The sequence below is a fragment of the Myxocyprinus asiaticus genome, chromosome 44, assembly GCF_019703515.2.
Source record: "Myxocyprinus asiaticus isolate MX2 ecotype Aquarium Trade chromosome 44, UBuf_Myxa_2, whole genome shotgun sequence".
NCBI lineage: Eukaryota > Metazoa > Chordata > Actinopteri > Cypriniformes > Catostomidae > Myxocyprinus > Myxocyprinus asiaticus.
Genome location: NC_059387.1, coordinates 32,213,255 through 32,229,729, shown reverse-complemented (window position 1 = coordinate 32,229,729; position 16,475 = coordinate 32,213,255). Strand labels below are relative to the sequence as shown.

At 37.3% G+C, this 16,475-nt stretch overlaps 1 protein-coding gene across 1 annotated transcript in view; it reads right to left on the bottom strand.

The window, feature by feature from the left end:
- LOC127434419 (SRC kinase signaling inhibitor 1-like) overlaps positions 1-16,475 on the bottom strand; it is a 77,826-nt gene that overhangs the window by 38,335 nt on the left and 23,016 nt on the right. Inside the window, exons 2-3 of the mRNA XM_051687154.1 lie at positions 9,127-9,389; positions 3,226-3,249 (exon numbers count right to left, since the gene is read on the bottom strand). Of these exons, the coding sequence (XP_051543114.1) occupies positions 3,226-3,249; positions 9,127-9,318 (216 nt within the window). The 5' untranslated portion in view covers positions 9,319-9,389. The remainder of the gene's footprint in view (positions 1-3,225; positions 3,250-9,126; positions 9,390-16,475) is intronic.

The window sequence follows — 16,475 nt, the reverse complement described above, 5'->3', positions numbered from 1 at the left end:
AACAATGATGATATAAACAACTTTACATCTCAAATAATACACAAGTTTAAACAAGAATTAATGGAAGTGAATTTATCAAATTAAAAGTTTCACATTTCTGCCTTTAAGGTCTCCAAACTTTGTCCCCATTCACTTCCATTGTAAGTGCCTCACTGGATTTTTTTTTTTTTTTTTGGAGAAAAGGAGGGGTGAGTCAAAATAATTGTTTTGTGGTAATCAACATTATGCCACATATGCTGTAGATTGAGTTGTGGATCCTGTAAGTAAAAGCATATGCACAAAACAAGTTACACTAAAATTAAACAATAACATTATATTTTAAATGGTAACGCTTTACAGTTGCTAATTTCCATTTGTTAATATTTGCTAACTATTAGTTCATTTAAATTAACAATGAACAGTACTTTTACAGCATTTATTAATCTTAGTTCATGTTAATTTCAACATATATTACAACCCCAATTCCGAAAAAGTTGGGACAGTATGAAAAATTCAAATAAAAACAAAAAGGAGTGATTTGTAAATTATATTCACCCTTTGCTATATTGTATGATGTTTTACCTTGTGAATTTCATTGTTTGTTTTTTTTTGTTTTTTTTATGTACAGTAATTTCAAATCAGATGATTGCAACACGCTCCAAAAAAGTTGGGACAGTCGAGTGTTTACCATGTGAAACATCACCATTTCTTCTAATAACACTTATTAAGCATTTGGGCACTGAAGACAAAAGTTTGTTAAGTTTAAAAAGTGGAATTTCCCCCATTCATCCATTATGTAGGTCTTTAGCTGCACAATTGTATGGGGTCTTCGTTTCCATATGGTGTGCTTCATAATGTGCCACACATTCTCAATTGGAGATGGTCAGGACTGCAGGTAGGCCAATCTAGCACCCACACTCTCTGATAACACAGCCATGCACTTGAAATCCGGGCAGTATGTGGTTTGAAGTTGTTCTGCTGGAAAATGCCAGGATGTCCCTGGAAAAGACGGTGCTGGATGGCAGTACATGCTGCTCCAAAATTTGTACATATCTGTCTGCATTCATGGTGTTCTCACAGATGTGCGACGGCTTTGTTTTTCCAAAACTTTTTGAAATGTGGACTTCAGACCAAAAAACACAGTTCCACGGTTCTACTTTCCATCAAGATGAGACCGAGCCCAGAGAATTTGACAGCGCTTCTGAACAGTGTTGATGTATGGCTTCTCCTTTACATAGTAAAGTCTTAACTTGCATCTGTGGATGCAACGGCGAGTGGTGTTGACTAACAAAGGTTTACTAAAGTAATCCCAAGCCCATGTTCATGATATCCATTACAGATGAATGATGTTTTTTAAGACAGTGATGTCTGAGGGATCAGAGAACACGTGCATTCAGAAGTGGTTTTCGTCTTGCCCTTTACGCACCGAGATTTGACCATATTCCTTGAATCTTTTAACTATATTGTGCACTGTAGTGGGTGAAATGCTGAAAATCCTTCCAATTTGTCTTTGGGGAACATTGTTCTCAAAGTGCTGGATTATTTGCTGAAGCATCTGTTGGCAAATTGACAAGTCTCGAATGATTCTTGCTCTTGAAGGACTAGGCTGTTTTTGGAGGCTCCTTATATACTATGACACGAATGCCTCACCTGTTTAACATCTCCTGTTTCACATCGCCTTGTTATTTCAACTTGTCAAATTGTTATTAGTCTTAAATTGCCCCGTCTCAACTTTTTTGGAGCGTGTTACAATCATCTGATTTGAAATTACTATACATTTTCAAAAAAACAATGACATTCACGAGGTAAAACATCATATAATGTTTAGTTGTAGTGTTTTCAATAGAGCAAAGAGTGAATATAATTTACAAATCACTCCTATTTGTTTTTATTAGCTTTTTTCATACTATCCCAACTCTTTTTGAGTTGGGGTTGTAATATTTTTTATTTTTTTTTTTACATTAAAAGTTGTATACATTAACATTGCTTAATGCATTCTGAACTAACATGAACTAATAACGAACAGTTGTATTTTTATAAACTAACATCAACAAAGAATTATAAATGCAGTAAAAAAAACAAAAAAAAAACTTATTGTTCATTGTTAACAAGTGGAACATTATTTTAAAGTGGTCCCTATTAAGTAATAATATATAAAGAAATAATATAATTTAACATAAATGTGTGTATATAATCAAAATATTTATAATAATAATAAAAAATAATAAAAATAATAAATAATGCATTTAATTTATTAATTAATTACAAGCCCTATCCGGAAGTGCATACTTGAAACATTGACCTGAACTACTCTGGTTGTCTGACAAATGAATATTTGAACTATTAAGCCCTGTGTATATGTTACAGGTTAAATGAATAAGGGAGAACCCAGAGACTGGAGAAATACTGAGATGAAACCTGCTATATCCACACTGGGTTCTTGAGCAAACCACTCCAGGGCAAAACTGTCCAAGCAATAAATGTATTTTTAATCACTTAGTATGAAAAGTATCTGCTGAATCAAATAATCTATTCATTATTGGTATTCATTATTAATGTTCATATTAATAATGTTGAAACTTAATTTATATATGTATAAAAAAATTCAGCAGGCATGAAGGCACCTAATTCAGCACAACGGACAGTTCTCGTTGTATTCCAGCATGTTGTAGGCTTATCAGTACACCTGGGGCCAATCCAACCAGAGCAAGCCATGCGTTTCCAGATGCCTGAAGCTGTCAAAGAACTTCCAGGTTGTTTTTAGCACATGCTTTTCATTCAAAACGATGTACAGCACATTATTTGTGTCTGACTCAAAGGCACAATTGATCTGAGTATATTTCGTTGACCAAATTAGGGGAAAGAGTTTTGAATCATCCATTAACGTCCTTAACCATTCATAAAATGACAACAAAAAGAAAAGTACATTTAGTACATTTTAAATTAGGTAAATCTAGGGATCCTTAGGTGGTCTAATGCCTCTTTTTTTGTTGCACAATATCTTTTACAACCATTCATGCATCTGATTCCATTTGCAGCCAACTCATTATAACTTTTCATTTATTTTATGCTGTTTTGTTTTTTTAGTCATCGTGATGTAAATTATTTTTGATGTTGCTTCTGTTTTGTACCTGAATTTCCCCATGAAGGTAATTAAAGTTAATGTGTTTGGACACGCACAAACATGCAGAAACACAGATAAACATGCACACACACACATCCAAAAAGACCTCATCTCATATTCACCTTAAAACTCCAATAATGTGGTTGCTAAGAGAGAAAGAGGGTGAGCAGGAAAATGAGAAGTGGAGAGGGGTTGGCACAGAGGGGTGAAAGAGGGAGAGAGAGAGAGAGAGAGAGAGAAAACAGTAATAAGTTACACCTTTAACCTTATAAGGCACCATAATGTCATGTTTCGTGATCTGGCACAAATTCAAGCAAGTTGTAGACACAGTGCTTTGAAAAACTTTGCCGCATTTTTGTTATAGCTGTTGGATTAAACAGTGAACATTATCGATCCAGACTGGCAGGCATTAAGGCATGGGTCAACTTTGTTATGAAAGGCAGATTTTTATTGACTGTTTCCTTAAGACAAAGATATTTTTCATGAAAGTCAGGTTGGGGCATGCTGCCAAATTTTTATCGGGGCAGGTTGTCACATGTGTTTTAAATGTCATAAATTCATACAATTTATCAATTACATTATTTGATGGTCGACACAATGTTTTGATATTTTTGTATGTTACCTTTACCATTTTTGGTGTTGGTGGATGTGATAGGGAGTGAGTGATGTGAAGTCACTTGTTTAATTGCAGGCAACATGCCTCACTATTGGGGCAGGTTGTCACAAATGGACAACTTATCTTTTATTCTAAGCAATAACGGTGAAAATAACTTTGTTTAGTAGCCAGGACTTTAAATGGATAATTCACCCAAAATGAAAATTCTCTCATTTACTCACCCTCCTGCTGTCCCAGAGTTTTTCTTGCAGAACTCAAACAAAGATTTTTAGAAGAATATCTCAGCTCTGTATGTCCATTCAATGCAAGTGAATGGTGGCCAAAATTTTAAAGCTCAAAAAGCACATAAAGGCAGCATAAAAGTAAGCCATATGTCTCCAGTGGTTAAATCTGTGTCTTCAGAAGTGATATGATACTGTAGGTGTGGGTGAGAAACAGAACAATATTTAAGTCCTTTTTACTATAAATCTCCACTTTCACTTTCACTTCCAGATTCTTCTTCTTTTGTTTTTTGGCGATTAACATTCTTCGTGCATATCACCTCCTACTGTGCAGGGAGGAGAATTAATAGTCAAAAAGGGACTTTAATATTGATATCTTTCTCACCTACACCTATCATATATCTTCAGAAGACATGGATTAAACCACTGGAGTTCTTCTGGTATAGATTACTTTTATGCTGCCTTTATGTGCTTCTGGAGCTTTAAAGTTCTGGCCACCATCCACTTGCATTGAATGGACCTACAGAGCTGAGATATTCTTCTAAAAACCTTTGTTTGTGTTCAGGAGAAGAAAGAAAGTCATACACATCTGGGATGGCATGAGGGTGAGTAAATGATGAGATAACTATCCCTTTAAGGTATGTCTATACAGAAATATACTTTCAAAAGTAAACCAACACTTAGAAATATTAATTTGAGTAAAAAGTGATTTCAGAAAGAGTGAATGTAAAATTTAGGATGTGCTTCTTTAACATCTCATTTTGGTTGCATCTCATAATGTAGAAGGCAGCCTACCTAGACAGCACTTTTTGGGTACATTCAAACAGAACATCCCAATGTGCCTATACTGCCTAAAAAAATGCTGTCTAGGTAGGAAGTAAGTACAGTATGCTTAGAGACAGCAATTATTTAGCTAATCGCTCAGACCAGCAAAAATGCGAGCAGCAATGCCCTATTCCACATCACATGTACTGTAAATAGACACACAAATACATAGTAAAACACACAGAAACATACTCTCAACCACAGAAGAAGGGTTTTAGTTACAGCAACTGTAGATTAGTATGTGAGCTATTGAGGAAGAAGAGAAAAGAGATGAAAAACACACCTTCCACTCTTCCTATTTCTCTCCCTCTCTTTTTCTCAACCCCTCTGTCTCTCTCCCATTATTTAAGTGTCTCTCTTGGGCTTGCAAACATACTCTCACAGACAAACTATCTCTCCCTTGATACATCTCTCTCTCTCTCTCTTTCTCTCTCTCTGAGACACTGCGGCAGACCACACCTGCTTCCACACTGGCATGCCATAAAAAACACCTACACCTTTGCTACGATGACATAGGTTTCCACAACAATAATCTCACGGCAAACATGAAAAGTCTACATGAAATTAAAATTGCTGAAATGACTTTCCTTTTCGGTTTACGTCATCAAGGCTGCCAGGCATTGATTAATGTTAACCAATATGCATTTAGCTATTTAAACATTGTGTTAAGCTACTTTTGTGGGTAATGCAGCCTTTTTAAAATCTTGGGAATACTTAACACAGTAGACTAGTTTACTGCCATTTAATTGTAATGTAATAAAGGTTATGGCAATAGAGAGCAACAGTGCCCTCTCACTTTTTCAGCTGTCATAGTTCCAGAAGAGTTTTTCCTATTTATTTCTTCCATAGGGATTTCATCAAAGCCTTCATAAAAGAGTTGTAAGCCGTGAACCAAACCAACCAGCTCCAAGGTGAATCGCAACACAACAAAGTTGTGCAAAGCAAAAAAAAAAAAAAAAACGTTTTTTAAAATACTTTAACATACAAGACTTACCATCTTTAATGAGAGAATGAACAACATTCGCCATTGCAAATGACGTAATCGATTTAAAAACAGTGGAAAAATGTAAAAATATTGATTTAAAGTTGTTCATTTAAAGTATAGAAACAAAATATTTGAAGTTTATTGCAAAGTATGCAGATACAAGTAGTTCAAGAGTGTATAGGAGACTAACTTGACTGATTTATTAACAGTGTGTAATGGGAGTAGACGGTCGCTGCAAAGCTCTTTTGCCGCACTTTGTTGCCCACAGTTCTCTGATTCTCTGCAAATCAACAGTAATTTGGCTATTAATTATTTTTTTTAAATGTAGTTGAAATAATGCGTACTGAGGGCTTGAAAAGAAGCATATACCATCGATTAACAACCTTGAACCTCGAGGTAGTGAAAAATCAGTTCACCTATGGAGAGAATGAATGTGATTTTTACTTTCAGAACCAAACTGTTGCACTCTATAGTAGCAAATAACAATAGATTTGAAAATGAAGCATTACCATAGGAATACATCAAGATGCTCTGGAGAGTGAACTTGACTTTCAGTCGCCACGTCCCATTCAAAAAGCTTCCTCAAAATTGTGTGTTGGCACTGTTTCAGGAGGGGGGCAGCCCTCCACAATCCACTGCAAACTCAAAATCAGCTTTAACTCAATTCTGAGCCAAACCCACTTTTTAAGATCCAATTAGTTCCGATCGACAGAATAAAATCCAACCGTACAACTCGATTTTTCTTCATCGAATATCCTGTTTCACTGAAATATGTCATAATCTGGAAGTAAAATAGTTTGCGAATGCCATTTCATGACTTGAACATCACCCTGCCCAGTCCTTCAATGAATTCCTCTGTCTCTCTTGCCTTATGCCAGCTAGCTATGTGATATCTTTGATTTCCCTATATGGGCTAGTTACCATGGTAACGGCAGACTCCTCTTTCTCTACCTCTCTTTCTCATTCCAGTGGTGCTTTGAGATGGCGAAAGCAGTCAGCTGGGTAAATTTACTGCGCAAATAGAGGAAAGGATGGACCGATTCCAAGGAGGAGAGGAAACTGATCATGAAAGAAAGAGAGAGTAAAGGCTGAAAAGAAAGAGAGAGTTGTGGAAAAACAGTCTCATTTATTAATAAATGAGTACAAGTTGCGTACTTACATGCACAACAAAAGTTTGCATGTGCACATCCTCGAGTAAGCCAGGTGTGCCATTCTTAAAACCAGTTGAAACACAATATACACTGTTCATATAAGCATAAACTACATGTGATTCACAGAAGTTTTATTTAGAACCAATATCAAATCGAATTACAAAACACATCATTTTTGTTCATTATAAATAAGACTTGTACAGTCACATAGTTATTCCATTTCTAATAATAAAATAAACAGTATAAAAAAAACAGTTCAGCTTAACATATTCCATGCTTTTAGAGCTAAAAGGAACATTACAAGTTCGATACAAGTAAAGCTCTGTCAACAGCATTTGTGGCATAATGTTGATTACCTAATGTTGAAGAAAAACAATTGTGGTTACAGTGAGGCACTTACAATGGAAGTGAATGGGGCCAATTTTTGGAAGGTTTAAAGGTAAAAATGTGAAGCTTATAATTTTATTAAAGGACTTGCATGAATTCTTTTGTTAAAACTCATGTATTATTTGAGCTCTGAAGTTGTTTAAATCATCGTTTTTATGGTCACCATGGCAACAAGGTTGTAAAGTTGGATATAACTATACATAGATTAGGTTAGTAAGCGATTTTATCACACAAAAATCACATTAACACGCATACTGTTGATGTCTTATGGCTATCCTTTTGAAACAGTGAGTATTTTAACGTTTACGGATTGGCCCCATTCACTTCCATTGCAAGTGCCTCTCTGTTACAGAATTTCTTTTTATAAGCAAAGAAGGGACAATATTATGCCACAAATGCTGTCTATTAATCATAACTTGCATTGAAACCAGAATATTCCTTTAAAAAGTCTGTGATTTTTTTTTTGCATAAATGTGGTTTCAGTTGGCTCTCTTTTATTCTTAATTTAGAACACATTTAAGTGCAAACATATTGATGAATCATGATTTCTGCATCAAAACGTTTGCACAGGTTTTTTAGGAAAAAAACATACATATGCAGGGCTAGTGAATGAGACTCGATGAGGAGGAAAAGAATATGTGAACATGTGGAAGAAAATAGCAACAAATATAAATGCTAATAAAAATAATTAAATAAAGATTGACTGCAAAGAGAAGGAGGGTGAAGGGAAGGGAAGAGATAATTAGAGGTGTGAGGAAGAAAGACAGATGGGAAAGGTGAGAGGGAAAAACAACTGAAAAATATTACATGACATGCAGAAAACTCTAATCAAAGGCCTTGTCAATATTTTGACATCACAATATTACTATCTGCAATTTCTATAGACAAACAGAAAAGAAAACTCACATAATGCAAATGCTGTATAAATGTTAGGAACAATCTTAAAATAATGTTGTCAACATAGTCAAAATTGAACATATTTATACTTTCTCACAACACCTTGCTGCTCAGCGCACATTTTTGCAAACATCTCTTTGTCTTTGCTCCATCTCTAAAACTACTTTTCTTTTCATCTGACATCACCAATCCCTCCTATTTTTCAACCCCTCACCTCCAATCACCCATCACTTTTCACAATCCATTCCATTCCTGATGACTAAAATCTACATGTTTTTCATGTTGAATATTCTGTTTCATTCCAAGTGTCAAGTTACAAAATAAAAATGGGTTGTGTACACTATTTCTTGTTTACTTAAATGCAACGTCCATTAGATGTATGTAGTATTTAATTGTAACATTGTTTAAATGTTCCATAAGCAACAGATTTTTAAGCTGATAGCGAAGTTCTCACATTGTTCTGAGCGCTATATTAAAGAAAGACTTTTTTTTTTATAGTTCCCACTTTTTCTATAGTTCTCATTTTCAATAACGTGGACAGTAAAGCCTCACTATTGGAATGATAAGTTGTTAATACACATTAAGCTGATTTGAGGAATATATATATGTTATGCTAACCTTTAAATAACATTCTACTCACATTAAGAAAACAGGACATATGTAGCATTCCTGCAACCAAAATGGATGGAAAACATTTTTAAAAATTCTATCCTAGCTGGGGGGGATTGGGATACAAAACAGGCTGGATTCAAACCTGCATCTCCCATATGAGTGTCAAGGCTCGACATTTTCAAAGCACATGTGCTAGCCACTACAGGCCACCATTTTGACAATTTCTTTAAGAAATCCACAAGCACACACACTAAAACACAATGCATAGCACTCTTTCCCCCTCTGCTTAACATTTTCCATGCATTTACATACATACAAACAACAGCTACCTGCTGTCGTGCGCAGTTAGTGTTGACCAGTGTGGCAGCGTGCTGTGGAGGGTATTTGTTCCGCTGGTGCTCCACGTCGCCGCCCTTGTGGAGCTTAGCGAAGGCCTCCATGTCAGGGTTTGAAAGGCGGCGGGTGGAGCTGCCCAGAGTGTGATACCGGCGCTGATATTCTGCATCATCCCCACGCAACATCACAAGCACTTTATCTCTCTCGTTTATCTTCTATCTCTCCTCTATTTCTCTCTCACTTCTCTGACACAAACCTGTAGGGTGCAAGAACAGAGATTTGGTTACATTGGATAGAGACTATTGGGCTGAGTTCCATTATCTTGCATACTGTCTGTACTAGGGTTCCCTCACTTTTTGATCAATGCATTTCCATGACCATTCCATGATTTTCCAATTGTTCATGAGAATTGTTTGCAATTGCAAAATGAACATAACTGGAAAAGTTCTACTTACGATAGAAATGTCCATGACCTTTTATGATGTTATTTCCATGATTTTCCAGGCCTGGAAATTAAAATTATAAAATTCCCAGATATTTCTAGGTTTTCCCTTTCAAAGGCAAGATTAGAATTAGTGTGTTCCAATAATATTTCCATTACATATTTTTTGGGCTAATATTGCACACAAATCCATGTGCTAAGATGGCTGGTTTGCAATACTTCTGTGATGTGGTATAAAAATAAAATTTTGTGTCGCCGCTCAATACTCGAGTTCTGCCCTTCTTCATACTTAAAAGTATGCCCATGTGCTTTACCAAAAGTTTCATAGTTTTTGTTCAAGTTAAGCTCAATCGACAGCATTTGTGGCATAATGTTGATTACCATGAAAATAAATGGCTCCTCCTTTTCTTAAAAAAAAGCAAAATCTGGGTTACAGAGAGGCACTAAAATGGAAGTGAATGGGACAATCTTTAAACATTAAAATACTAACTGTTTCAAAAGTATAGCCAAAAGACGTAAACAATATGTGTGTTAACATGAGTTTAGTGTAATAAAATCGCTATACTTTTGCATTTTAACGTTTAAAGATTGGCCCCATTCACTTCCATTTTTAAGTGCCTCGCTGTAAACTGGATTTTTGCTTTTTTAAAGAAAGGGAGGGAAGAGTTTAAATAATTTTTTGTGGTAATCAACATCATGCCACAAATGCTGTCGATTGAGCTTAACTTGTATTGAACCCGGAATATTCCTTTAATAGATGTATGTGAATTGGGACACATGAGCTTAAAGGTGACGTGTCAAAATACATTATACTTTCCCAGTTTACTGTTTTTTAAAAACTATAAGTAAGCCAATTCATGGGTTTACCTCACCCAAAAGTATAAACACTGAGTTTCCCAGGCACTATCAATACATTGATGTTTATATTTTGAGCGGCTCACTCAGCTCCACCCATCTAGTTCTAGCTCAACCTATAGTGTGAGTTTGGGGCGTGGCTACTTGGATCAGTCGGGGGAATATGAACAACCATGGCAGATGTGTACAGAGCAGTGTTAGTATAGATAATGAAAATGAAAATAAAAACTCATATCATTTTCGTTAACTAAAATAAAAACTGAAATTATTGGAAAAAACTGAAACTAAACTAAAATACTTTTTTTTACTCCAAAACGAACTAAAATAAAATAAAAATGATTTTCTTTTCTTGACACTTTGAATTATGATCCAAACGCTACATAACCTAACATTACATCTTTGAAGAAAGCTTAGGATGTCTTTAGTCAAAAGCAAAAATGAAGAAATATTCAATACTGGGAAGCAGAACCTTTGAAGATCCTCTTTTGACCAAATCCCAGATGTGTTTAAGCAGCAGGGCTTACTGGTAAATTGGGACAGAGGAAAAATTATTCTCAAGGAAATATATTTGAAATTAATTTTTTTATTTTCTTCTACATTTTCACAACATAACATTAAGTTAACTTTTACTTGCTTATAAGCTTAACTAGATTTACCTCAAATTTCTGTCATTTTCTTTACCATTGCTTTTCCCACCAGTGGTCATGAAATGAGTTCTGCCACACAACCCAAAGTAAAATCATCAATTTTATACCTCAAAAAGATAAAGGGATAGATGACCCGAAAATTAACTCGCTCTTATGCCATCTCAGATGTGTATGACTTTCTTTCTTCTGCTGAACATAAACAAAGATTTTTAGAAGAATATTTCAGCTCTGTATGTCCTCACAATGCAAGTCAATAGGGGCCAAAACTTAAAAACTTAAACTCCAAAAAGCACATAAAGGCAGCATAAAAGTCATCCATAAGACTCCAGTGGTTTAATCCATGTCTTCTGAAGTGATCTAATCTGTTTTGGGTGAGAACAGGCCAAAATGGATATCCTTTTTCACTGTACATCTTGCAATTGCAGTCTACAGGAACGATCATGATTTCAAGCTTGATTACACTTACTAGTAGAGTTTACAGAGCACTAGATGGCGCTGGGAAATATAATCAAGCTTGAAATCATGATTGCCAAGGAGACTGCTGATATCAAGGTTTACAGTAAAAAAGGAACTTAAATATTGATCTGTTTCTCACCCACACCTATCATATCGCTTCTAAAGACATGGATTTAACCACTGGAGTCTTACGCATAACTTTTATGCTGCCTTTATGTGCTTTTTGGAGTTTTTTAAGTTTTTAAGTTTTGGCCCCTATTGACTTGCATTGTGAGGACATACAGAGCTGAAATATTCTTCTAAAAATCTTAATTTGTGTTCAGCAGAAGAAAGAAAGTCATACACATCTGGAATGGCATGAGGTTGAGTAAATGATTAGAGAACTTTAATTTTTTACCTTTAATTGTATACTGCCCAAAGATTAGTTTAGTAATGATTTATAATCATTTAATGAAATGCATATGGATCCAGTGTGGATCAAGCTTAAATGTCTTTTGTCACTTTGCCCATATTCACCCTATATTATAAAATTTGCAACATTTATAATCCACATTAAACATGAAAATACCACTAGATAGACGTAACACAGGACTGCCCAGAGAAACGTAATGATGTTAGACTCTTTAAATGACACCAGTAAATGCTCAGCTTTGGCCATAAAACTACTAAAACTAAAATAAATACTAACTAAACTGAAACTAAAAAGCACTGAGAAAACTAAATCTAAACTAAATTATAATGACAAATTGAATATAAAATAGAAATAAAAACTAAATTAAAAATCAGAAACTATAATAACACTGGTACAGAGGAAAATAAATTGAGCTTCGCCAAAATTTGAAGACTTGCTAAAAGACACAGAGAATAGAGTAAAACCAGAGTGAACATTGGCATCCCATTTACAAGGTGGGCACACACACCACAAATTATGCAAGTTGCTAATACACCACCGCCTCCACACGTCAACAACAACGATCTCACCTAGGGCGCCAGAATGGTCAAAAACGTCTCCGGTTACTCACGTAACCTCGGTTCCCTGAGATGAAGGGAACGAGACATTGCATTTGAACGCTATGGAGAAAATCCCTTTTCCATGACCTAGATGAAGCCCTTGTATCATAACGCCAATCTTGTGATTGGCAATGATGTTTGAGCTCCGCCCCTTTAGGCACGCATTTGCTCTATATAATTTCTGACTGAGGGACAAGAACGCATCGCTCGTTCCTCGAAACTCTGATGTAGTAGTGCGGCCAAGTTTTGCAATGTCTCATTCCCTTCATCTCAGGGAACCCAGGTTACATGAGTAACCGGAAACATTCCCTATCGATTCTGTTCACTCGACATTGCATTTGAATGCTATCACGCCGCACTATGTAGCATCATACCCTAGATGTACCAGGGTACAACAGCTTAGAAGAATGTTTATATGAGGTCACGGCCCTTCGGGCGATGACTTATATGTCTTCAAGTGTGTATGAAAATGAATAACCCTACATGGTGAAAACCAGATGGAAAATTAATCTTAATCTGAGGATCTAGATGAGTCATATAGTGCACATGAATAATTAACCCCTTCATAACCAGAGGTAGGGAGGGAGGTTTTATTCTATTGGAAGTGCTTGTGACTTCTAGTGGGCGTAAATTGGATAGCGGCCTACCGAGGCAGCTGTATTAAAATTATAACAGGTAGCCCGCACGAATAAGGAGCTCGGGTTCACATGCTGGGTGAAGGAATAGTAGCTCTCTAGACAGAGAGGACTCACGAAGTGATGGACGCCACGTCTAGGTTATAAAACCTTGCGAACGTGTTCTGCGAAGACCATCCTGCTGCAAAACAAACATCCTGTAGGGATATACCGTTTGTCCATGCCCTTGAGTAAGCCATGCCTCTAGTTGAATGCGCCTTTATGCCAGTAGGGCATCTAATGCCCTGTGACTCATAAGCGAGGGCAATGCATCAATGACCCAGAGAGAAAGCCTTTGTTTGGAGATGGACATGACTTTTGTGCATCCTCCATAACAAACAAAGAGCTGATCTGACAGTCTAAACTGGCGAGTGCGCTCCATATACAGTTGAAGTCAGAAGTTTACATACACCTTAGCCAAATACATTTAAACTCAGATTTTCACAATTCCTGACATTTAATCATAGAAAACATTCCCTGTCTTGTAAGATCACTACTTTATTTTAAGAATAATAATAGTAGAGAGAATGATTTATTCCAGCTTTTATTACTTTCATCACATTCCCAGTGGGTCAGAAGTTTACATACACTTTGTTAGTATTTGGTAGCATTGCCTTCAAATTGTTTAACTTGGGTCAAACATTTTGGGCAGCCTTCCACAAGCTTTTCACAATAAATGAGAATGGGAATTTTGTCCCATTCCTCCAGACAGAACTGGTGTAACTGAGTCAAATTTGTAGGCCTTCTTGCTCACACACGCTTTTTCAGTTCTGCCCACAAATTTCCTATCAAACTGAGGTCAGGGTTTTGTGATGGCAACTCCAATACCTTGACTTTGTTGTCCTTAAGCCATTTTGACACAACTTTGGAGGTATGTTTGGGGTCATTGTCCATTTGGAAAACCCATTTGCGACCGAGCTTTAACTTCCTGGCTGATGTCTTGAGATGTTGCTTCAATATATCCACATCGTTTTCCTTTCTCATGATGCCATCTATTTTGTGAAGTGCACCAGTCCCTCTTGCAGCAAAATACCCCCATGCTTCATGGTTGGGATGGTGATCTTTGGCTTGCAAGCCTCACCCTTTTTCCTCCAAACATAACGATGGTCATTATGGCCAGACAGTTCGATTTTTGTTTCATCAGACCAGAGGACATTTCTCCAAAAAGTAAGATCTTTGTCCCCATGTGCACTTTCAAACTGTAGTCTGGCTTTTTTATACCGGTTTTGGAGCAGTGGCTTCTTCCTTGCTGAGCAGCCTTTCAGGTTATATCGATATAGGACTCGGTTTACTGTGGATATAGATACTTGTCTACCTGTTTCCTCCAGCATTTTCACAAGGTCCTTTGCTGTTGTTCTGGGATTGATTTGCACTTTTCGCACCAAACTACGTTCATCTCTAGGAGACAGAATGCATCTCCTTCCTGAGCAGTATGATGGCTATTTGGTCCCATGGTGTTTATACTTGCATACTATTGTTTGTACAGATGAAAAAGGTACCTTCAGGCATTTAGAAATTGCTCCCAAGGATGAACCAGACTTGTGGAGGTCCACAATATTTTTTTATGAGGTCTTGGCTGATTTCTTTTGATTTTCCATGATGTCAAGCAAAGAGGCACTGAGTTTGAAGGCAGAACTTAAAATACATCCACAGGTTCACCTCCAATCGACTCCAATTAGCCTATCAGAAGCTAATTGGCTAATTACCTAAAGACTTGACATCATTTTCAGGAGTTATAAGAAGTTGCTTAAAGGCACAGTTAACTTGGTGTATGTAAACTTCTGACCTACTGGAATTGTGATATAGTCAATTAAAAGTGAAACAATCTGTCTGTAAACAATTGTTGGAAAAATGACTTGTGTCATGTACAAAGTAGATGTCCTAAATAACTTGCCAAACTATAGTTTGCTAATATGAAATCTGTGGAGTGGTTAAAAAAATTAGTTTTAATGATTCAGCCTAAGTTTATAAAAACTTCTGACTTCAACTGTACATGTGCAATGCCGCAAGGGGCATAATAAATGCACTAACTGCTCCTCATCCGAATTAGACGGTGGAGAAGAGAAAGCTTGTAGGTTCACTATCTGAGCCCAGAAGGGTGTGGAAAGCACCTTAGGCACATAGCCTTTTTTGGGTTTGATGGTGGCTTTTGAAAGCCCCAGACCGAATTCCAGACATGAACTGTCAACCGACAGCGCCTGTATATCACCAACCCGTTTTACTGAGGCCAGATCCAACAGCAGTGCAGTCTTTAAAGAGAGCACACGCAACTCAATGGATTCCAATGGTTCGAACGGGAGGCTTGTGAGCGCCCTCAACACCCGATTTAAGTCCCATGTTGGAACCGTAGCAGGGCGAGAGCGGTTCAAGCACCTCGCTCCTATAAGGAACTTTATGATCAGATCATGTCTGCCTATAGAGGAACCAGCCTCTGGGGTGTGAAATGCCAATATGGTCACTACATAGACCTTAAGCGCTGACGGAGTAAGACCTATGTAAAACCGCTCTTGAAGGATCTCCGTTATGGAGCAATTCACTGGGTCTTTGTTGCGTGAAGAGCACCAATCCGCAACCGCACGCCATTTTAGTGCAAAGAGGCGTCTCGTAGATAATGCTTTAGTCTGCAAAATGGTGTTCCTTATAGACTGAGCCAGTTCTGGCTCATACGCTGTGCTCCGTTCAGGGGCCATACATGCCAAATCATGCCCTGCACTTGAGAAAGAAGATCCCTCCTCAGCAGTATTTCCAATGGAGGGCCGCCTAATATCTCCATCATTCTGGAAACCATGGCTGGTTGGGCCATTTTGGCACAAACAGAACCTTTCCTTGTCCTCTCTGACTTTTCTGATGACAGAGTGGAGGAGACGTACCGGGGGAAATGCATATTTGTGTTTCGTCAGCCACTTGTTGGCCAAGGCATCCACTCCCAGCGGGGTTTGGGACATGGAGTACCAAAGAGGGCAGTTGGCTTTCTTGCATAGGCAAATAGGTTGACTTCTGTTTAGCCAAACATTTCCCAAATCCTCAGAACCATATGAGGATGAAGTCTCCATTCCCCCGCCATCGGTCCCTGGCATGACAGCGTGTTTGCTCCACAGTTCAGACGGCCCGGAACATATGTCGACCACTTAATGCACAGGTGGGAGTAGAGTTTCACGCGTGTGTTGAGGGGAGCTGCCATTTATAAGACGGGACCATTTTGTGTGGAGTGTGGTTTGATTTTTCTCTGAGATGCCCGGAAGCGCGCTACGCGATCA